General features: G+C 44.8%; 1 protein-coding gene across 3 annotated transcripts in view; it reads right to left on the bottom strand.

Annotated features, from left to right (window-relative positions):
• The window catches only part of ME3 (malic enzyme 3), a 184626-nt gene that overhangs the window by 10133 nt on the left and 150810 nt on the right, over positions 1 to 23683 (bottom strand). For all 3 annotated transcript variants that reach the window (XM_045483694.1, XM_045483695.1, XM_045483696.1), the window contains one exon: positions 12803 to 12912. In XM_045483694.1, coding sequence (XP_045339650.1) covers positions 12803 to 12912 — 110 coding nt within the window. The remainder of the gene's footprint in view (positions 1 to 12802; positions 12913 to 23683) is intronic.

Below are 23683 nucleotides of genomic sequence, written 5' to 3'. Positions count from 1 at the left end.
CTAAAAATATATTTTGGCTATAGATTTGCTTTCCCTACATGTAATACTCTACCAGTGCCATAATCTGTGGATGTTTGGAATCTGTGGATAGCCTATTCACCATTGATATATTCCAGACAAAAGGCTTCTGATCAGGAATTCATTTCACAGTAATAGAAATGCACCAATAGGCTTATGCCCATGGAATTCAGTGGTCTTAACATGTACTCTACCACCTAGGAGTAGCTGGCCTAATAGATCAGTAGAATGGTCTACTTAAGACTTAGTCAAGGTAACACCCTATGCAGATGGTGAAATTCTATTTTACAGGATGCAATTTGACTTAGCACATGCTACACTGTGTTCTTTATTCCATGGCCAGAATATTTGGGTCTGGAAAGCAAAGGGTTGAAGTGGAAGTGGCTCCTTTCACCATTTCACCTGATAACTCACTTGTACACATTCCTCCATTTTGTGCTCTCTGGATTGGAGGTATTTGGTTCCCAAGAAACAAATGCCTGTATTAGAGTTCACAGCATGGTTCTACCAAATTGAAGGGTGAGAGTGCCACCTGGCCATTTGGTACTTTTTTCTTTCTTATTTATTTTATTTTATTTTTTGCCATGAAACCAATGGGCAAAGAAAGAGAGGGTGTGGTTATTCATCCTGATAACTGAGGGGAAACTGAGGATAGGGAGGACTAGATCTGAGCCCAGGGGATCCTCTGGGGTGTGTCTTAGTACTTCCAGGCTCAATAGTAGATATTAATGAATATTACTGCAACAAAACAGAGGCAGGACCACTTAGTATTCATACCATTCAGATATAAAAGGTTTGGGTCATCCCACTAAAGGACCCTGGCCAGCTGAAGTCCTGTCTGAGGACAAGAAAGCATGGAATGGGACGTTGAGGGAGAAATGTATAAACATCAATTATGGCCTCACGACTGGTTACAGAAACAAGGAATACAGAAGCCATGCAGATTTTCATCCTTGAGTATTATGTGATTATATGTAATGGTATATATTAGCTAATTTATTCTCCCTTCTCCTTCCTCTTAATCCTATAATTTAGTCTTTAGGTAACAGAATTTTCAAACATGACTGTGACAGAGTTTTAAGATAGTTAATCCTGACCAGAGATGGGTAGTGTGACTGTTTTCCAGAGATGAAGAGAATGACTGTACAGACTTTGCCTCTCCCCATTTTGAGGAGAAGGTAAGAATGTCTTCATTTGTTGCAAAGATATGTTTTGTTGGAGTTGTTTTTGTTGTTTTCTGGAAGTATCAGTGCATACAACGCGGTGTACGGATGCTGAGTAGCTAAAAGGATCAACTGTGCCAATTACTGGGTATAACTGTTTCTTAGTTTCAAACCCATTCTTCACTCTGCTTTGTCTGCAGACCAGCTTTGCCAGCTTTGTCAACTGGCTTTATGCTGGGCTCTGCCAGTGAGGGGCACCAGACGGTGACTGAAAGGCTGGGTTAGGGGGAAGGAAGAACGCTTTTTGCAGCATCATCCCCGCCTTGTGAGATTGCCCGGATAAAATGTAGGACACTTCAATTTAGATTTTTGATAAACAACAAATAACTTTTTTTTAATGTAAGCATTCCCATCCAATATTAGCATAAGTATTCTAAAAAATTATTCATTATTATCAAAATTCATTATTTATCTGAAATTCAAATTTAAGTAGGCATGCTGCATTTTGACCTTGCTAAATCTGGAAACCCCACAGCCTTGGTTTTCCACTTCCACAGCAATAGATTGTTCCCGAAGCAGTGGATGAATCCAGTTTGCAGTCTGTCCATTAGTTGCAGAAGCAGCCTCATAGTGCACTCCTCAGAGACTACAATGCTAGCCGGCTGCCACCTGGTCTTCCCTTTGTTCCCTGAGGAGTAGGTCCTTAATGCTTTTCATTTTTAAACACATAATCAGTAGGTTGATTTTAAATACATAATAATACATAATACATTTTTAAATACATAATCAGCAATTCTTTGTATTTTCTCTCTTACAGCAACTGGTGTAGACCCTTACTGACAGAGAGTTCACAACACAGTAATCACATGGGGAATGGGAATCCTCCATGATAGTCAAAGAAAAGAAAGTTACAGTGGGACTATCTGTGGAATGTTAAAGTTGCACAAATCAAAGAAACTGATGTTGTCCAAGGCTGGTGAGGGAGTAGTGAAAAGTAAAAAATTCCAGCATAAATTGTATTTTACAATGCTATGAGCTTTTTTTTGGAAAACAATTTCCCAATATAGACCAAAGGCATAAAATGCTTGTGCCCTTTACCCTCATACTTCTACTTCTGGTAATCTATGTATGGAAAAATCCAAAACGCATGTCCTAGGATCTTTATGACAGTGTTATTTTTAATACAGAATGACTGGAAATAACTTAAACATCTAACAAAGGAGTAACTATTAAGTAAAGAGTGTGGACACTCAGAATATATTGCAGCCATTAAAAATTATTATGAAGATGATGTGGCAACACAGAAGAGGCTATTAAGTGAGTAACTAACATCAGATAATTGTTCTAAGTGCTTTAGATGTCTAACTGTAAAGACATTTATTTGTTTAATCCTAACTACTATCATCCTCATTTTACAGCCCAGGAAAATGAAATATAGAGTAGTTTTCTGACTTGTCCAAGATCATATAACAAAGTGAGGATTTGAACCCAGGGAACCAGGCTCTAGGCCTTGTGCTTTTTTTTTTTTTTTAAGTTTATTTTATTCATTTTGAGAGAAAGAGCAGAGGAGGGGCAGAGAGAGAATCCTAAGTAGGCTCCACACTGTCAGCACATAAGCCTGACATGGGGCTCAAAGTCATGAATGTGAGATCATGACCTGAGCCAAAATCAAGAGTTGGATGCTTAACCTACTGAGACACCTAGGTGCCCCTAGGTCTTATGCTCTTAACCACTAAACTGCATTTCACTGAGTTAGTTGGAAGGAAGAGAAACTTAAAAGGTTGTTCTGTGTAACGAAAAACACAGAATCTGGAAGGAACAATATAACTAAAGGTTGCAGGGTGGGAATATGAGTGAATTTCCTGTTTTCTCTTTCCAGTTTTCTAAGGGATTAGTACTTTGGTAGCTCTGGGGAAGGGCCTTATCCCAGAATGTGGGTTGGATTTGTGTCTGGCTTAGAGGCCATGTATTGGGCAAAGACAGGGGGCACAGCAAACAGTTGGAGCCTAACAAATGCACGTTCATCGTTGTGGACCTCAGAAGGTAGGACCCGAGGTAGGAACAAGAAGGTGGGGTACAGGCTCCAGCCTGCACACAGGAATGGCCTGGGTGGGGGGGACTGCTAAAGTGTAACAGGGTCCTACAGCCAGGGCTGAGGACTACTGGGGGCTTTCCTAACATCCTTTGGAGGGTCCCCAAGAGCTCATTGTGCATGTACTGAGGGCTTACCAGGTGACAGGCACCATGCTAGGCACTACAAAAGATGAATCAAACACGGTCCCTGCCCCCAGGGACTCCCTGTTCACCAAGGCTTGGGCACAAATAACTGTAACATAATCAGCCGTTAGAGGTCACTGTTTAGGGCTAATTGCATTCAGTTATTTATGAAGCATCAGTTATAGTTAAGTATACTGTCGGCATCAACCTACCTTTGCAGCTTCTGTGTCCCAGGCGCACTACTGATCATTCCCTGACAGGTCACGTCTTTTTACACTTCTATGTTTTGCCCATGCTGTTTACCAGCTTAGGACCTTCTGCGTTGTTATTTCTTCCTTAAGACTCAGCTCAAATGATCTCCTCTGCCAGATATCCTCTGCTTTTCCCAGCCAGGCATCCTGAAACTCTCCTTCTTTTCCCAGATCTACTTTTTATCTAACCTGAATAAAGCTGGGCTATGTCATGGCCAGGCTCAACACTGTACTGCATCCAAAAGGAACACCAAACTGATAGCCAAGAAAGCATCAAAAAGCAATTTAAGTAATTACTGAAATCATTTACATAGGTAGTGAGAATTGCATGGTATGGTGCTCCTCTAAATTCCTAAATACCTTCATCTCTTATTTTCTTGAAGTCCACTTATTGTGTCAGCTAGTCCCCATTTCTCTTTCTGGAAACAACTCCATCCATCCTACTCTCTGGCCCCCAAGAGCTGTTTTCATTTTAGTTCTACTGAGTCAGAGCCTGTATTTCAAAAGGTCTTCAGATGACTTATATGGCCATTTAAGTCTGCGATGCACTGAACTAGACGATTTCTCTAGCTGAAGTACTAGTTTCCTTCCATTGAATAGAGAGGGAGTCTTCTCATCTGATTCTATTTTGGGACATCTGCCTCCGGCAAGGAGATGTGCAAAACATGTGCCACCAGATGGCGCCAAAGATATTCCATCAGAGAAGACCCTGTGCTTGATGGCTCTTTACCTTCTCCGATGCCAAGGATCTATTGTGGTTAGAACCTGCAAGCTGAATATCTGGGCTTACCTGCAGAAATCCAGTACTGGATGGGGACTGGAGAGCATGACCTACCCCAAGCACACAGGTGAGGAAACTGGGGCCCCTTTCAGTCAATCAGTTGGAAGCAGAGCAGGGATACCTGCAGTGCTGCTTCCACCCCTTCGTGGCCCATGAAGCTCAGCCAGCCTCTCCTGAGTCTGGACTTGTAGGCAGCTGGTGGGGCATTATGAGCTCTCCTTGAGGGAGAACTGAGGGGTGGTGGAGGTAGAAAGAAGTGAATTAGGCAGTGGATGTCAATGGCTCTGGCAGGGGTGGAGAACACAAAACAATGGGAAATCTGATAGGAAAGAAGGGAACATTTCGATGAGAGGAGACAAAGCCAACTGACATTTATTGATCCCTCTCACTGTGACCTTGACTCTGTGCTATGTATGTGCTTACCTGCATTTGCCCATTTAATCTTCACAAAATAACTACCAAACAAGTACTATGAGCTCCGTTTTCTCCCCATCTCAGAAGTGGAAAGTGAGGTTCAAAGGGAACAGCAACAGTCAGAAGAGAACTTCTGAATCCTCTTACCACCAAGTCTGTAAACCCTTTTCCTCCATATCCATTTGCTTTGTGTTTCCTCCCGTTACCACCAATGAACTGCCCCTGCTCCTAGCTAAAGCTCAGGTGTGTGTCAGGTCCCATCATTTTTGCCTGCTCTCCTTTGTAATTTTCTCTCCTTTTTTCTGCATCAATTTCTCCTCTACCAGATCACTGCCATCAGCACACAAACATGTCATCAAGCTCCCATCTTTAAAAAGGCTTCCTCTTGACTCTCTATAGTCCTACCCTAGTTCTTATTTGGAAGAGCTGTGTATACTTATTGCCTCTGTTTCCTTTTTTCTCAGTCTCCCTGAAACCAGTCAAGTCAATCAACTGTCCCCACCTCTTGACAAGGTCACCTGTGCCACCACACCTTGTCACATTCGGTTGTCAGTCCTTAGTCACTTCTTCCTTGACCTCTCAGCAGCATTGGATACTGCTGCTTATTTTCTCTTGGGAAACTCCTTCTGCACTTGGCTCCTGGAGCCCCACACTCATCGGCTACCTCGCTGGCTACTTCTTCATGCTCTCCTTTCTGGAACCTTCCTCTGAGGCAAGTTACCCTGTGAAGTGGCAAGTTACCCTGATTATAGACCGGAACTCAAGAGGAAGAACAGCAGTTCTTGAGCCCCATATTATAAAGTTGGCCAAATACAGTTATCTCCATCACTAACTTTCATTTGGGGCAGCTCTTGGGTAACGTGTTAGGGAATTAAAAGTGGAGAGGAAGGAAGCTGTTTAGCTTTCTGAAGGTAACCACCTGAAGAAACCCAGGAGTGCAGGGATGTTGTTGAACATGGCTTGTGCCCATAAATGCCACGGGCCACCTAAAGTGTGACTGGCTGTTTCCCATTCACAATGAAAGAAAAACAAGTTTTCCTCTTTAGAAGGAGCTTCCATAATTACACTTCCTGCAAACTGAGGATCAGAGGTTGTCCATTCAGGAAATGCACAAAAGGATGAGCTGAAAATGTAATTTCTATTCTGTTTTTAATAGTCACATTTGACGAAGTGATAGGGAACTTCCATGGTGAACAACAGATTACTGGAGAAAAGGGAAAGAATTAGCCATTTTGTAGGTGAGGTGAGACTGCTGTCCCAGACAGGGAGAAGGGCAGGGAGTTAGACTTGGTCAGGGTCTGCTCAAAGTGGCTTTGGAGGCCTAGGGCCCTGGGGGACTGGGTTTTGTCCACTGCAAGGCCAGGCCTGCTTCCAGGATCTGCATAATTACCTTCCCAAAGCAGCTGGCTACCGTCACTCACTTGTTCATTAGTGTGTCTGGGGGCCTGTTTCTGGGCCTTCACTGCACCTGGCCTTGCAGATATAAGGATAAATAGAACAGTCTGTCTGTAGGTAGTTAACAGCTTATATGTTCAGAAAAATTCAAGTTCCCTTAATGATACCAAGCAAAGGCCTTCTAAACAACTTCAGTCCTATTTCTGTGTCATGAGGAGAATTTTCTGAAACTGCTGGACCCTCTAGAAGGCAGTTCCTGGCCCATGCAGAAGATGGGTTAGACCTATTCAGACACACTCTGGGAGGAACCAGAAAGAGTAATTACCAGCTTTTTGCTTCCCTGGGCTTTTACCTGATGCAGCAAGCTAATGGGAGGTCACAGAGGAGCCAGGATCAGATGTAAGAGACCCATGGGAATCTCAGGGCTAGAGACGGCCCTGTAAGTGAAGAGCAGGCACAGAACACAGGGCTTCATGAAAAGGAAGACTGCAGAGAGAGAAGGTTGAAAAGGCCAGGGGAGGCCTCACTGTGAGGGAAAGAGAACAGAAAGGCCAGGAAGTACTGTTCCATGTGTGTGGCCGTGGTGTAGGAAAGAGGGCAGCAGACCCCCAAGAGCCGGAAATAACTCCTGGTGTCTGGTAAACAGGACAGATCAGCTGGACAAAGTCTTCAGAGCTTGGCCACTCCTTCCCATCTGCCCCTTTGGTATCATGACAAACTGAGCTCTGGGGAACTTAGAAGCGTTCTGCAAAGTGGGTGACTCCTGAGCTCTGGAGAAAGGTGGGATCAGCCAGACACCAGTGGGACAGGCTTGGCCCTAGGTGTGGTACCTTGGAGGAGGTGAAGCCTGAGACTTTAAGGACACACAGAAGTCAGCCAAGAGCAGAAGAGAATTCTAGGCAAAGGGATCAGCACATTCAAAATCACAGAGTTGGCAGAAAATTGAGGAGTTCAATGGGTTGGAAGAATAGGGTATATGTGGAAGGTGGATAAACGTCCTGCCTCCTTCTCAGGCTTGCCCAGATCTGTGCTCACACCCATCTCTTTCCTCACCTCCACCAAAGCGCCTCTATCCTGGGTATCAACCATTCTCCCTCCCTCTCATACTTATGTGCCAGGAGCATACTATGCACCAGAGGTATTTGTACTAGGTACCAGAACTAAGTACTGTTACGTGCCTGTCCCTGCCTATACATGACTCCTGTCCTTATAATGACCTGGTGCCATAAACTGGGGTAATTCTGGTGTAAAGTTGGTGTAAAGTCCAGCCAACTAGAATAGATGCTGGCCTTTTAAAACCATCTTGGTCATTCTGTACATACTGACGATTATCATTTCGGGCTGTTAATACTATGATGTCCATTTTGCAGATAAAGAAGGCTGTGAGGATTTAAGTCAAGTGGCCAAAGCCAAAGGGAGAAAAATGGGGATTCAGACCTAGGCTTGTCTCAATACAAGGTCTGACTATTAAGCACTCAGACTCACAAATTAAAATTTGGAAGTGTGAGGGGGTGATGATGGCCTGACATGCCACAGGGCACACTGACAGGCCATCTGGCCCCAGGTATGTGGTAGGACTCGGGAGTAGTGCAGGTCCAGGGCAGGCTGGTGGGGTAGGAGGATGCTGTGGACTGGACACGCCAGCTAGACTTTCACACCCGAGCCACACTGTGTGAGGAGCTAGCAGTGGGGGCCGGAGGTCCATGGTCACTAGGCCAGCAGCATCCTGGATCTGGCTTCTGTGGAAGAAGGCAGCTGGCCTGTCCTCCAGCATGATTCATTCCTATTGCTGTCCCCCTTCCAGTTTCCTCCTCCCCTAAGAGCAGGGAGGCTTCTCTGGTCCCAGTTGAAACAAGTCACCTGAGCCTCTGTCTTTTCCAAAGTCTCCCGAAAAGACTGCCAGCAGTATGTCAGCACACGAGCATCCCTGCTCACCGAGGACCAGCCTGGGGCGGCTGAGGCTCTCTGTGAGCCAGCTGGGGTGGGCACAGAGGAGACCGTCAGCAGTCCTGGGGAGCGCTTCACCCTTCCAGCACTGGGTTTCCAGAGGCCCCACCGTGTGGTCAGCCCTGTGGGGTGAGTCCAAGGTGTGTGGTACAGCCGGACTGGCTGGGAGACAGTTCAAATTATGTGCTGGAGCTCCTGCTCAGCTCCAGGCATGGCCCTGCCCTCTTGGAGCTGTCTGCTGTGATCCTCAAGCCCTCAGTCCCACCTTCCTTGTTCCACCAAGGATGTGATGCTGGGCCGGTATTCGGAGCCGGCAGCATGGCCCCAGTGTCATTTTCACGTGCAAGCCTGGTTCTAGCCCCTCCCATATGTGGGGTTTCAGGTAGATTCCGATGAGGAGTCCTGCTGGGGTGCGTTGGGTCTGTTCCCAGCAACCATATATAACTTGTTTTTGGGGTCTGTTTGCCACGGTCATCCCTCCCTTCTGCCCTCCCTCCCTCTCGACCCTTTTCAATTCTGCATACGGTGTTCCTTTTTCTATTTTTGAGCATGGCTATATAGTTTTATGTTTCATTTCTCTTAACTTTGGAGTTAAAGATTAAGCATGAGCTTCATCTTCCATGTTTCCCCCTGAGTCCTGGAATTGCTCACCAATGTCCTAATTGCCCACTTAGCACTGAGAACACACATCATAGGCTTCTGGTCCTGGACTCATCAGTAACCAGCTGATGGTGTGGTCAAGCCCCTTCCCCTCTCTGGATCTCCTCTTTGGTCTGTAAACCAGGGGAGGAGGGGATGGGAAAGATGGGAGCAGCCGGTCAGGGGCTTCTGGAGACTAGTGATATCCCCACTTATGTGGGATCTGGAATTTAATCCTTAGCAAGAAGACTTGTTGCACCGCCTCACCCACACAGGGGAATAGGCAGCCTGATGTCATGGAGAGAGAGTGGAGAACTGTGAGTCAGAAACAACTAGGTTCTAGTCCCACTTTGTGTCTGTCTGGCTATGTGACCTGGAGCAAAAATTAATGCTTGAACTCCAGTTTCCTTACCAGTGACAGGGGACAGCAATGTCTGTCCTCCCCGAGGGGGTGGGGGGCTGTTGCCAGGAAGTTACGTGGCAGTATGGATTAAAAAAATAGCTCACACCTAAAGTTCTCTGTGCATGCAAAATATTATTTGGCACAGCTTGGGCTCCCTGGGAAGCACATTCTGAGACATGTAGAGTGTTCAGGATGTTACCAAGAAGTGCCCTTGGGATTGGCACCTATGGAAGCGAGTGGGAAAGGGGTGGGGCAGGGGGAAAGCAGGAGGGAGCAGAGGAGAAGCTGGGCTGTGATGCAGTCCCCAAAGCCTCAGCCAACCCTGTGGGGGAGCTCTGGAGTTCAATGTCCCCTCAGACTTGTCCTGCACTGGGCCAAAATGGTTGGGCTTTTATATTCCCTCATCACGGGGTGAGGGCATCCCTGGCAGGGCAGGACCGTGGGCGAGGCAGCTCTGGAGCTGGGACTCTGCCTGAGGCAGCTGACAGCCCTGCCAGTAGTTGGGGCATCAAGTCTTTTCTCAAAGGAAGATCTGGGTGGTGTGCCTCCACCCCCACCTCTTTATTGTTATTACTTACATGCTCCTACCTAACAGCCTGTCCTATCAAAGACTTGATATTACAGGGCTCCTGACATTCTGGTACTATTCGCTAGCTCTCATCAAACATTTCAGATGCATGACTTTAGTTTTTAATTGCTGAGAAAAGAATGGGAAAGTCCTCTGCTGTCTGCTGTGGGACCCAGAAAACTATTCCATCCAGCTTTGCCTGGGAGCTAAATAGACTCTGCTGGGACTGGCTATGAACAGGAAATCAAAACCAATGAATTTAACAATGAATTGACTAAATTAAAAATGCTACATGTGTACACACGATGATGTAAATCCATCTGAGTGTAAGCGCATGTGGGGGGCACTACTGTGTAAGTACATGTATGATGACCTGGACAAGAGAGAGGCTGCAGGGGCAGGTGTCCAAGGTAGACATGCCCACAGGAATTGGCGGGTATGCTTACGAGAATGTCAATTTGTGTGTGTAGACTTCATTCATTCATTCATTCTCCAAATACTTATGAAGCATCTAGAATGTGCCAGGCACTGTGCTGGGAACTGGGGAATGAGAATAGATGACATAGTTTCTGCCTCTGGAAGCTTATTGTCTCCTGGGGAGACAGACAACTCCACGCGGACATTTGGGGTACAGTGTGTGGTAAGAGAACTGACAGGGGAGCACAGGTGACCGTGGGAGCACCTGGTGGGCACCTGAATCAGACTGGGGGAGCAAAGGCTGCGTGAGTCCTTCCCTGGGACAGGACACCCTTAAGCTGAGTCTTGAAAGGTACATATGAGTGACTAAGGGGCAGAACTTTCACACGCAGAGAGAACTGACAAGGAAAGGGGTTAGAGGAGTAAACGTAACAGTGGGTCCGAGGACAGAGAGATTAGTGGGGGTGGAGTGGGGCCCAAAGAGGCAGATCCTCGAGGCCTGATACTTGCAGTGGGGCAGCATGAACTTGCTCATGAAGAGGGGGTTGATGGCCATAGTTTCATCTTAGAGGTGCTTTCTGGCAGCAGCGGGGGGTAGTGGAGGCAGGTGGATTGCAGGGTCCAGATGTGTCCCCCTGTTTATGAGGATGTACACACATGACTGTGTGTGTGTGTGTGTGTGTGTACATCTGGAGTCTGCACCAGGTGTGCCACCCACATGGACTTGTTTTCCACTCCCACCTTCTGGTCTTGGCAGCCCAGTGGGCTCAGGGGGATGGCTGTCCTGCCTCTGACTCATGAGTGAGTGCCATGACGGGGGAGCCGGTCAGGGGCTAGCCGGCAGGTGTTTCCTTGAGGGCTGGGGCCACACCCCTGTCCACGGGGCTGACAGTGAGGTGACCAGCAGGAAGGAGGGCAGGGAGGGAATGCTTCCTGCCACCAACCATTGCTCTTGGACTGTGCTGCCCTGTCTGTGCAGAGTGCCCACTTCTCTGGGTAATACTGGGCTTTCCCAGGCCCATACATCTAGGGTGACAGACTGGTGACAGGCTGGGGGGTTGCCATATGTCAGCTCTCCCTTACTGGGTCTCCCCTCTCTGGCTACCCACTCTTCAAGTGCTGAACTCATATATTTTGATCTTAATTATCTAAAAATATGCTAACCTGTGCTATCCTGCCTCTTAAAAACGTATGCCCAATCCAAAAATACACCCCATTCATTACATTTCGTTAGCTCTTAATGTGGGCCACAGGAAAGGAAGAAACATTTGGTTCTGTAATAGTATGGTCTGGGAACAGTACGATGAGTGATTATGTACTTAGAATTTAGGGTCCAGATTTCAACTCTATACTTACTTTCTGCATAAATTACTTACTCTCTGTGCCTCAGTATCTTCATTCTTAAGACAGAGATAATAAGATCACATAGGATTAAATGTGTAGAGTGCTTAGAACAGTGTCTGATGTATAATACATGTTCAGCTCTAAACCTTAGCTATTATTATCTGGGTTTGAACCCTCTTAGGTTTAACCCTAACTCATTTGATGAAAAGTTGTGACCTCTTTGGGTCTCATCTGCAAAATGAAAGGTTGGCCAATCTTTTACTCCCAAGGAAGGACCAACACCTGTCCCCCACCAACTTGTTCTTGTCCTGACATGCATCTTTGGTTTTAAAACATTCTGCTTGCCAAACTCCCTCTATTAGATGCTAACTACATGTCATCAGTGTTTCTGTTGACTTTTACAGAACATTAGGAATAGCTCCCAGTGCTCTTACTGAGAATGCCTGGATCAGGAGAGATGATATATGAGGGACCCCCCCCCCCCAACCCTTCCCTTCCAGTTTCACATACTGGCATTTCCACAGCAAGAAGCAAGTGCCTTCAGATACTTCTGGTCCATAGAACAGGTAACCAAGTTGATCCTGAACTAGAAAATGCTTCCTATTGGCTTTTGGAGCACCCTGGGGCTCTGGCATCAATGCCTTCCACAGTTATCATTCTGAGTAACACACATTCTAACCAAGGTAAGAGAAGGGACTGTCCTGATTCTGACAGAGCTGCACCTAATATTTGGAAAATCCAAGAGCGAGCTATTGGGGCTGGGGAAGGACATTTTTAGGGTAATTGATGCTTTGGTCGGATGAATCCTCTGTGCTAGTGCTTTCCATATATTAGCTCTTTAAATTTTCATAATAATCTCCCAAGGCAGTTATTATCATCCACACTGACTAGATGATAAGACTATAGCTCAGAGATATGATTAGCCCAAGTTCAACCAGCTGGAAAATGACAGCACTGTTTAGTATTTCTTTCATGTATTAAATCGCATAATTCTTACTTTCCTTTGAAGCAGTAATGACGTCCATTTTATAGATGAGGAAACTGAGGCTTAGCAAAGTTAAGGGACTTTTTCAAAGTCACAGAACTAAATTTAGCCAAGTGGGAGTTGAATCCAACATTAATGCTCTTTCTTCCACAGCTGCTGGCAGCAAACTAGCTAGGAGGTGCCCCCACTTGGGCATCCAGGGGAAATCTGTGAGAAGGCATGAGTCCTTGGTGGCTTTGTCAGGTGGGGTGGAAACTTACCTTGGATGTCATCATTGAACATGCAATATTTGTTGCGGTATTTGTTGAGCAGGCGGAAGGCATTGGCATTGGCAAAGTCTTCAAACTGGATGAGGCAATTTATTCCAAACCTGTGGGAAGGGAAAGGAAAGAACTCATGATTGTCTCCCCAAGGCCAGTCCCTGGCAGATCCCAAACTGCCCTGGGAGTGGGGAGGCACAGGACAGATGGTGGGGGGTGATGTGGCTCATTCAGTGGGGTTTTTGCCACTTGGATGGCTCCTGGACTCCCTGGCTCTGCTTTCCCCATTATGAATGAGGATGGGGAAGGGAGAGAGTAGGAACACGAGGCTTGGTGGGTCAGCTGAGCCCATATTTTTGTTTCTAATGTAGGCTGGTGGCTACCGTGAGTTATGGATGGCAGACCCTGAGGGGTGATGGAAAGACTGAGATGGGGCCTGTGGCCATCTGAAATTCTAGCAGAAAGCTCACTACCCGCCCAAGTGCATGAAGAAACCTCGACTTTCCAACTCCTGGGGGGCCTGGAGAGCCTCTGCAGCCTTCAAGCATCTCTCTGGGTGAGTCTTGATACCTGGAGTTCCTCCACTAACCAATGTGCAGGTATAGAACATCAGTTAGTGAGCTTGTTCAAAATACAGACCACCAGGCCCATCCTCCAGAGATTCTCACTTAGTGAGTTTGGGGCAGGGCTCATGAATGTATATATATATTTTTCCCTCTGGCTTTCTTGTGGCATAATTGACAAAAATCACATATTTTAGATGTACAGTGGGATACTGTGATATACATTATGAAATGATTACCACAACCAAGCTAATTAACACAGGCATCACCTCACAGCAACACCATGTTGTGTGTGTGTGTGGTGTGGACATCTAAGAAAACTCTCTTAGCGAACTTCAAGTATACGACTCAGTAGGAACCATGAACTGTGGTCACCATGCTGAACAGGAATCTGCATCTTTATCAAGCACCCCAGATTGTTTGGATTCTCACAGTCTAGAGAACTCTGAGAAACAATGCCTGGGCGGGTGAAGACAATGCCCATTAAGCTGCCTGATGTGCCTTTTTAAAAACTATGCTACAACTGACTCCTAGATTTCACTCCTAGATTTCAAGGTCAGGGAAAGTTTGTCTTTCCTACAAAATGGCTGTATCTGTAACCCATTTTTCCTGTTGACATTGTGAGAAAGCTGAGAGTTCAGTTTTCTGCTCCTGGGCTGAAGGCAGCATCAGGCCAGCCTTTCTGCACACACCCTTCCCCTTACTCCATTCTTGCTTTTGATCGTCATTTTGATAGTTTTGATCTATTGTGTCTTTTCTTGGAAACAAGCATGACACAAATTATTAAAAATTACCTAATGCACAGACAAAAAAATTTCATCTCATGGGTCCATTTGTGTCGAATATTTAATTAAGTTCATGTTCATTGAGAAAAAGTGCCTTGATTGACCAGCCAGGAGTGTTGAAGCATGAGATGGGGAGAAAGGGTCTGTCACTCCCAACCTGGTGTGAACTACAGGCTTAGGACCAGTGTGGGACCAGCTGTGGAAAGAAAGATTTATGACCCTGCTAGAAAATGTGGGTGGGGCGCATACCTGGTGGGCTTCCTGTGCTACCCGGGGCATCTTTCCAATGAGGCTGTTGTCTATGATGGGTGAGTAGTCCTGAAATAGCCCAGAAACTTCTATTTCAACTTCATAATTTTGTGCCTGGCTTACCCTATATGGTAGAAATCCAGCAGCAGGTAAATATTTGCTCCTGTCATGGTCCTTCCAGAACCTTAGCAAGTTAAAGCTGTTGGTGGGGGGACTTGGAGGTGGATTCATGTCACAGTGGCAGAAATGGAGAGGCTGTGACTTGCCATAGTCCAGTACTAAGAGTGCCGGGCATGGGTCAGCAGGCTTGTGGGCCTCACCTGGCTCTGAATGGTCTAACATCTATCCCTTCACTCCTTTATTCTGCCTCAGTTTTTCATCTGTCAATGGACACAGTAATATCTGCCTGGCCAACTTCAGTGGGCTGTTGTGAGGATGAAAAGCTGGGGTTATTCTGAAATTGTAAATTGCTAAGCACACATGTCATTTTGGCCACAATTCCTATTCATTCACAGAGCAAGTGCTGTTTGGGGTGGGGAAGGGGGCTCTCTGTATCTCCCAACCCACCATGCAGCCCCGTTCTCCTTTTACAGTGAATACAACTGAAAAACAAAACGTCCTATGCACAAATACAGTGCTATTCTTGCTGACCCAAAATTTACTGTGAATTTTTTTCCAGGGTGTGAATTTCAAGTATTTGGATTGGGAGGGGGACAGAATGTCTTTGGTTGCTGGTGACATTTTGCTATATATAATCCTCACAAGACTCCCAGTGTTGCTCCACGACTGGCCTGGAGCTAAAATGCTGAAAAGGTCAGATAACAAAACAATGCGATGCACGTTCTTTTTCTTTCTGTCTCTCTTACACACACACACACACACGCACACGCACGCGCACACACACACACACACTTGACCTTTAAGCAATACCAATCTGAGATAAAAATAAGGCAGAATTATAAATACCTTTGTTCAATGCACTACTACTCTTTCATATTAAATTCAGTTTTTTATGAGTAAATTTTTTTTACTTTTTATTTTTTACTTATTTTTTAATTCCAGTGTAGTTAACATACAGTGTTATATGAGTTGCAGGTGTACAATATAGTGATTCACCAATTCTATACATTACCCAGTGCTCATCATGAAACATGTACTCTTAATCCCTTTCACCTGTTTTACCCATCCCCCCCACCTCCCTCTGATAACCATCAGTTTGTTCTCTATAGTTAAGTCCGTTTCTTGGTTTGTCTTTTTTCTCCCCCCTCTGTTTGTTTGCTTCATTTCTTAAATTCCACAGGAGTGAAATCATTTGGTATTTGTCTTTCTCTAGCTGGCTTATTTCACTTAGCATTATATTCTCTAGATCCATCCATGTTGTTGCAAATGGCAAGATTTCTTTTTTATGGCTGAGTAATACTGTATTGTGTATATATACTACATTTTTACTAATTCATCTATCGATGGACACTTGGGCTGCTTCCATGGTTTGGGCTATTGTAAATAACACTGCAATAAATACAGGGGTGCATATATCCCTTTGAATTAGTGTTTTCTTGTATTCTTTGTGTAAATACACAGTAGTGTGATTATAAGATAATAGGGTAGTTCCATTTTTAGTTTTTTGAGGACCCTCCAAACTGTCTTCCACAGTGGCTGCACCAGTTTGCATTCCCACCAACAGCACACGAGGGTTCCTTTTTCTCCACATTCTTGTCAACACTTGTTGTTTCTTGAATTTTTGATCTTAACAATTCTGATAGATGTGACATGATATCTCAATGTTATTTTGGTTTGCATTTCCCTGATGATCAGTAATGTTGAGCATCTTTTCATTATCTGTTGGCCATATGTATGTCTTCTTTGGAGAAATGTCTGCTCATGCCTTTTGCCCATTTTTTTTACTTGGATTCTTTAGGTTTTTGGGTGTTGAGTTGTATAAGTTCTTTACACACTTAGCATGCTAACCTTTTATCAGACATGTCATTTACAAGTATCTTCTCCTATTCTGTAGGTTGTCTTTTAAGTTTTGTTGGTTATTTCTTTTGCTATGCAGAGACTTTTATTTTGATATAGTCCCAATAGTTCATTTTTTGCTTTTCTTTCCCTTGCCTCAGGACACATATCTAGAAAGAGGTTGTTTCGGCTGATGTCAAAGAAATTACTGCTTATATTCTCTTCTAGGATTTTTATGGTTTCAGGTCTCACATTTAGGTCCCTAATGCATTTTGAGTTTATTTGTGTGTAGGTATAAGAAAGTGGTCCAATTTCATTCTTTTGCATGTTGCCTTCCAGTTTTTCCAACACCATTTGCTAAAGAGACTGTCTTTTTCTCTTTGCTTATTCTTGCTTCCTTTATTGAAGATTAACTGAATATTTAACTATGGGTTTATTTCTGGTCTTTCTATTCTGTTGATCTATGTGCCTATGTTTTGCCAGTACCATACTGTTTTGATTACTACAGTTTTGTAATATAACTTAAAGTCTAGAATGGTGATACCTCCAGTTTTGTTTTTCTTTTTCAAGATGTTTTTGGCTATTTGGGATCTTTTGTGGTTCCATACAAATTTTAGAATTGTTTTTTTCTAATTCTTTGAAAAATGAATATGCTGTTGGTATTTTGTTAGGGATTTTACTAAATCTGTAGATGTTTTGGGTAGTGTAGCTATTTCAATAATATTTGTTCTTCCAGGGCATGAGCATAGAATGTCTTTCCATTTCTTTGTGTTGTCTTCAATTTCTTTCATCAATTTTACAGTTTTCAGAGTACAGGTCTTTCACCTCTTTGCATATCTATTACTGATTTTAATTCATGGTGACCACTAGGTTTGTACATAACATCTTCTATATATAGCAGTCTATTTTAAGTTGATGGTAGCTTAAGTTTGAGCCTATTCTTTACTCCTTTCCCCACCACATTTCTGATATATGGTATCATACTCTTTTATTTTGTGCGTCTCTTGACTGATTTTTACAGATATACTTATTTTTACTGCTTTTGTGCTTCCTTTTTTTTTTTTAACTCTTACTTACTGTCTTTCCTTTCCATGCAAAGAGTCCCCTTTAACATTTTTTGAAGGGCTGGTTTAGTGGTCATGAATTCCTTTAGCTTTTGTTTGTCTTGGAAACTCTTTATCTCTCCTTCTATTCTGAATGATAGCCTTGCTGGATAGAATATTCTTGGCTGCAGATTTTTCCCTTTCCACACTTTCAATATATCATGCCACTCCCTTCTGGCTTGGAAAATTTCTGCTTAAAAACCTCCTGATAGCCTTATGGGGTTTCCTTTTTATGTAACTGTCTTTCCTCTTGCTGCTTTAAATTTTTCGTTGTTGTTGTTTTTATTGCTACTTTTTGCCATTTTAATTACTATGCGTCTTGGTGTAGACCTCCTTGGGTTGATTTTGCTGGGGGAATCTTTGTGCTTCCTGGATCTGGATATCGATTTCCTTACCCAGATAGGAAAGTTTTCAGTTATTATTTCCTCAAGTAAATTTTCTGCCCCCTTTTCTCTCTTTTTAAATTTTATTTATTTATTTTTTAGTAATCTCTATACCCAATATGGGGCTTGAACTCTCAATCCTGAAGTCAAGAGTTGCATGCTCTTCCAACTGAGCCAGCCAGCCCCCTTCCCCCCATCTTCACTTTCTCTCTTTTCTTCTTCTGGAATCCCTATAATGTAAATGCTATCATGCTTAAAGGAGTTTCTGAGTTCCCTAAGTCTATTCTCATTTTGCATAATTTTTTTCTCTCATTTTCTCGTTTTGATTACTTTCCCTTACTCTGTCCTCCAGGTTACTAATATGTTCCTCTGCTTCCTGTAGCCTGCCATTTTATTCCTTCTGGTGTATTTTTAATTTCACCTATTGTGCTCTTCATCTCTGGTTCTTTGTTATGTTTTCTTTTTCTTTGTTAAGGGTTTCATGAGGTCCTCCACTCTTTTCTCAAGTCCAGTGAGTATCTTTATAATCATTGCTTTAAATTCCCTATCAGGCATCTTATCTATTTTGCTTGGGTGTCTTGCTGTGGTTTTGTCCTGTTCTTTTATTTGGGCCATATTCCTGTTTCCTGTGTATTAGAAAAAGTCAGCTACATCTTCTGCTCTGTGAAAGTAATAGCCTTATGAAGAAGAGGTCCTTTAGTGCCATGCAGTGCAGTGTCCTCTGTTCATCAGAACCTGGTGCTTCAGGGTTGTCTCCTGTGTGTGTTGTGTGTGCCCTGCTGTTGAGTCCTGGCTGCCTTTTTTCCATCAGTCCAGTCATCTGCAGAGGCTCTGACTATTGTAGGCAGAGTTTGGTCCCTGGCCCAGGTGGGGCATGCAGTTTTAATAAGGTGGGGCCACTGCTGGGACCAGGGCTTCAGGGTGTGGTGTGCAGTTTTAACAATGTGAGCCTTGGGCTTCCACAGAGCCTACAGCCATCACCATAGGGACAGAGGCCCTGCAAAATCCCAAGTCCAGAGAAATGGTGTTGGCAAGATATGTGCAGGTATTCTGGGGGAGGGGGACTGCAGTGCCTGGAATGAGGCAAGGGTGACTGGGAAGGGTAGATCTGCCAAAGTGAGGTGGAGCGGGGCTTGGCATACACAAGTTAGGTAGTGAATGTTGCCACTGTGCTGGTTCCCATAGGTGGTTATATGTTTATGCTAGGGGGTGGGGAAGGGAGATGGAGCTGGTTAGCTCCTTTGTTCCTGGGAAGTCCCTTTGGGAGACCTGCCCCTCCAAGACCTGCTCTGAGATGTGTAAAAAAAAAAACTTCCCTCATGTTTACCCCAGGTGTTTTCAGACTGCTGCTTCTATGGGGGCTGTTTTTAGAGCTTCTTTTTAAGTGCAGGGACTCAGCTTCCTATTGCCCTTTGGGCTCTTGGAGAGCTGAGCCTTCTGATTTTTAAAACTCCAAGTTTTAAGTCTTGCTATCTGTAAGAACTCATGAAATTTGGCCCCTCTCACTTTCAAAGCCAAATGTTTTGGGGATTTGTTGTCCCTGTGCTAGCTCCTTGGTGTGGTAGTCTATTTCTCTCCCTCTTCAAAGCTCCCTCTGTCCATGGGTGGCCTTGGTCCATTTAGATCCCCACTGGGTGTCCACCCTTCCTACTGTCTTCGATGTGGCCTCTTCTCTACCTTTAGTTGCGGAGTTTGTTCTTCTAGTCTTCAGGTCCTTTTCTGGGTTATTTGCACTGATACGAGTGTTTTCTAGTTGTATCCACAGGATGAGCTGAGCTTAGAGTCCTCTTACTACACCATCTTGGCCCCCTCCTACATTCAGTTTTACATAAGGGAACATCCCCAGTGAGCAATTTGATGAAATAGAGTAAAATTTCATTAATTCAGGTCACTTTAATCCTAACTTGGAATTGCACAAAATGTGCACTGTGCTATGTGAATTGTCCATCTGATAACCTAGACTTAGTTCCCACACCTCCTTGGATTTAAGGACCTCCAGAACTCCTGTCCACCTCAGATACCCATCCACATGGCTACTCCTTGGACCTTTCTTCACCAGGAACCACTCCTACTCCAGAATGTCATACTGTCTATATTGGTTTCTGACACCCTGTCCTTTGCCTTCCTCATTCCTACTGCACCTTACACCTGTTCTTTGTCTCCATTGAGACCTTTGGGCCCTTAACCATTTTCTTCCAGTCTCTCAGTCCCTCATGGATTTTCATAAAACCCAACCACTGGCTGGTGTGAACCAAAGGTGGCTACTTCAGTTGTTCTCAACATCATCCATCCATCCATCCGTCCATTCACCCATCCCAAAGCATCACTGAGCACCTATGAAAAGGTGATACTTGAGTTGTTCAATAAATGTTTAGGAAGGGGTGGATATATGAAAGAGTTGGTAGAGATTTAGTTGGCCTGCTAACTTGTTAATCTAATTAAAAGCCCTTAAGATAAACACAAAATTTCAAAGTGAAAATTTAAATGGTCTAGGTGAAAAAAATTTGTTCTCATTTCATCCATATACGTTCAAATACAGGTAATGGACCAAAACACCAATTTAAATGTTAATTGTAATTGCCTTACATATTACTTAAATGTGCTACTACTAACAACAGTAACACGAAGAGCTAAAGTTTATTGAGTGCTTATTCCCCTCTGGGCATCACGCTGAGTTATTTGCCATACATTATCTCAATTAATTTTCGTATGACTTAATGAAGTAGGTGCTGTTTCAGAGAAGGAATCCTGAGCTACAGATGTGAAGTTATTTGCCCAGGGGTTATAAACTCTACTGCAGGTGCAAACTGGTGGAGCTGGAATCTGAATCCAGCTCTATCTGACTCTAGAACTTATCTTCATAGCAATATGATGCCTTTAACTCAACCTTAACAGCAGTGTGATTTTGTAAAAGATACAACTAAATAGATAATAATGTTGGATTTCTTTCTCTCTTGAGAAAGACGGGGCCGTGTGGTAAGAAAACACTCAACTGGGTAACAGGAAAACCGTGTTCTCTCTCTGTCTCTGACAGAAGCTCTGCATCTTGGGTGAGTCTCTCTCTCTGGGTCTCAGTTTCCTGCTCTGAGTGGTGGAGCTGTAGCATGAGCTACTTAATGGACAGTTGGGGTAGAAACACTATGAGCTTCACTCAGATTTTTCTAGAAGTCTAGAGTAGGGAGGTTTGACCATTCTCAGGAAGAGCAACATGTGTCAGGAAAAGCTGACGAGTGAGTCTTTCAGAGTCTGTTTTGAGCCGAGACACAGCTAAACGAACCAGCTAAATGAACAGGGCTGAGGCAGGTACCCTCCAGGTAGCGTGGCTGGAGCAGAGGAACCCTAAGAAGGTTACCTATTCAGGCACACTATTCAGGGGGCTGGGCAGCTTTCTGATTTTAGTGCTGGCAGCCTCTTGCTGACCTTTCTTCCTGCTGGAAGCTGCCCCTCACCGGGGAGGCTCCTGCTGGTCTGTCCCCTTCTGCACTTTTGAACTCTTCACCCTGAAGCCCTGGCAGGGGCTGAGGAATATCTGATGCCTCTCCAGGGGAGAATTCCTGCAATGGAGAAAGAGGCACCTCCCCAAGCCACACACGGAGCTGCCCAGACTTTTCCACCTTAGGGACTCAGCTGGGAAATGGCCTTGGAGCTGCCAGGGAAGGCATTCCAAGGCCAGGGTTCACTTAAAGTCCCAAGGATGATGGATGGCTGTTCAATTCCACCCCCAGTGCTCAGGCAAGTGGAAGCCTGAAAATGGCAACCTGTCTCTGGGAACCCTAGTGAGCTTTGGTATGACAGTGGATGAGACCCAGGCCAAGACTGACAGAACCAGGTACTTGCCATCTGGGATGCAGCCACCCCAGGATAAGGAGATTCTGAGGTGGATGCTCTGTCCATCCCCCCAGCAAGCTGATGGAATGTTGTGTGACGGATGTGGTGAGAGGAGAACATTCCTGGCTCTGTAGACCTGGTTTCTCTGTTCCGGAGGTCAGGACCTGTCATTCTTTCAAATACCTGGGTCCAACCTCTTTCAGGCCTGAATAAACACAAGGGACCTGAGAGGAGCAGGTGAATTTGCTCAGCCTCTCTCCAAACCAAATGACCAAAAGCAACATACATATTTCCAGGGGAGCCCTCTCTGCTCGCCCAACAAACCCACACATACAACATTCTCACAGCAGAGTGCTCAGTGAGCACATTAGCTGTCACCTAGTGGAAAGCTATGTCTTTGATTTATTTTTTCCTTCCAGGAACTACAGCTAACAGAATTATGAAAGCTCTTGGTCTTTTTTAAAAAATTTATATATTCCATTAAACTCTAGTCTCTTGAGAGGTTCTCAGAAAGTTTCTGTGGCTAAATATGTTTGAGAAACTCTGAATGTTACATATAGTATAATGCAGTGTATGTTGAAGGCTCTGAAAAATCCTGCATTGAGACACCTGTTTAACCCAGCATTTTTTACACTTATCTGACTAGAGACCTTACCCTGTGTCCCACCCTCCCCACCTATGTGTGGCAGAGAACATGCTGACAGACACAAGTCTCCACACAAAGAACTCTGTACCAGGTAGGGCTGGGTGAATTCAGAGCAAGGTCATCTCTCCCTGGGATTACTGCAATTGTCTCTTCTGGCATGGATCCTATAATAACTAATCTCACCCCCTCCAGGTTTATTCCCCTTCCCCCAATCTATCCTCCCTATCTTTCTAAGCACAAATCTGTGCAGAACACTTAGTTTTTGAAAATCCATATGGGGCTCTCACCGCCCTTGGGATTATGTACAAACTCCTTGGCTGGTATTCACTTTGGCCCCAACCTTAATGCCTGAACCCTGCCCATGTCTTCCCATACCCTAGACACATCCTGCTGTCTTTCAATTATTGTGGGTCCTTGCACAGCTCTGTGTTTTTGCTCAAGGGCCTAGCAGGCCCCCTCTCACCCAGGCCAACTCGTACTCAAACTGTAAGGCCCAACTTAAATGTCACCTCTTCTGGGAAGGCTTTCTTGTCATGTTGCTTTCCCTATTCTCAGGGTAGTACTAATTCTCTTCCTCTCTGGACTTCCATGACACTCTGGGTAGATCTTTATCACAGCCTATGTACCACATTGCATCGCAACTATTTATTGACATTTCAGCTTCAATTACTAAAGAAATGTATCCAGCAGGGTATTCTCTTTGTGTCAGGAACCATCCTAGGTATGACAGAAGAATTCAATTTAGCAAACATGTCTAAGTGCCCACGGTGAACAAGGGACCACCGTACCTACCAGATTACAGAGGCAAACGCAAGGATCTCACAGTCTGATGGGGACGCAAGAAGATAAAGCAGTTGCAGCACATTGTGGCGAGGGTAATGGTAAAGGTACATGCTAGGTATGTGGGAGGCCTCCAAGGGAGCAGGCAGCTCTGCTGGAGGGAAAGGCAGTGAGGGCTTCGCAGGTGTGGCCCGAAGGAGGAGCAGAGGTTCACCGGCAGACTGTGGTGGGGCAGGGGAGGAAGAAAGGTGTCTCAGGCACATCCATGTGGAATGAGAGGAGGGGGACTTCCGGGGACTGCACGAAAATAAACAGAGCTGGAGCCTGGGTGGGGCTTGGGGAGGAAGGGAGGTAGTCGGGGGAGATAGCACAGCAGCTGCCATAGGAGCCACGTGACAGGCCGTGGTCAGGAGTGTCAGATGTCGCCAGGATGTCAAGTGAGAAGGGGATCTCGAAGTGTCTGTGGGAGTTGGCGTTTAGATGGTCATTCATGACCTTTTCCAGACTACCTGTACAAGAGTGGTGGAGGGGGATCAGACTGCAGAGGGCTGAAAGGTAAATGGGAGGGGAGGAAATGTCAGTGATTAT

The sequence above is a fragment of the Leopardus geoffroyi genome, chromosome D1 (assembly GCF_018350155.1).
Source record: "Leopardus geoffroyi isolate Oge1 chromosome D1, O.geoffroyi_Oge1_pat1.0, whole genome shotgun sequence".
NCBI lineage: Eukaryota > Metazoa > Chordata > Mammalia > Carnivora > Felidae > Leopardus > Leopardus geoffroyi.
Note: the sequence above shows the minus strand (reverse complement) of the source record. Positions and strands in the feature narration are given on the sequence as shown.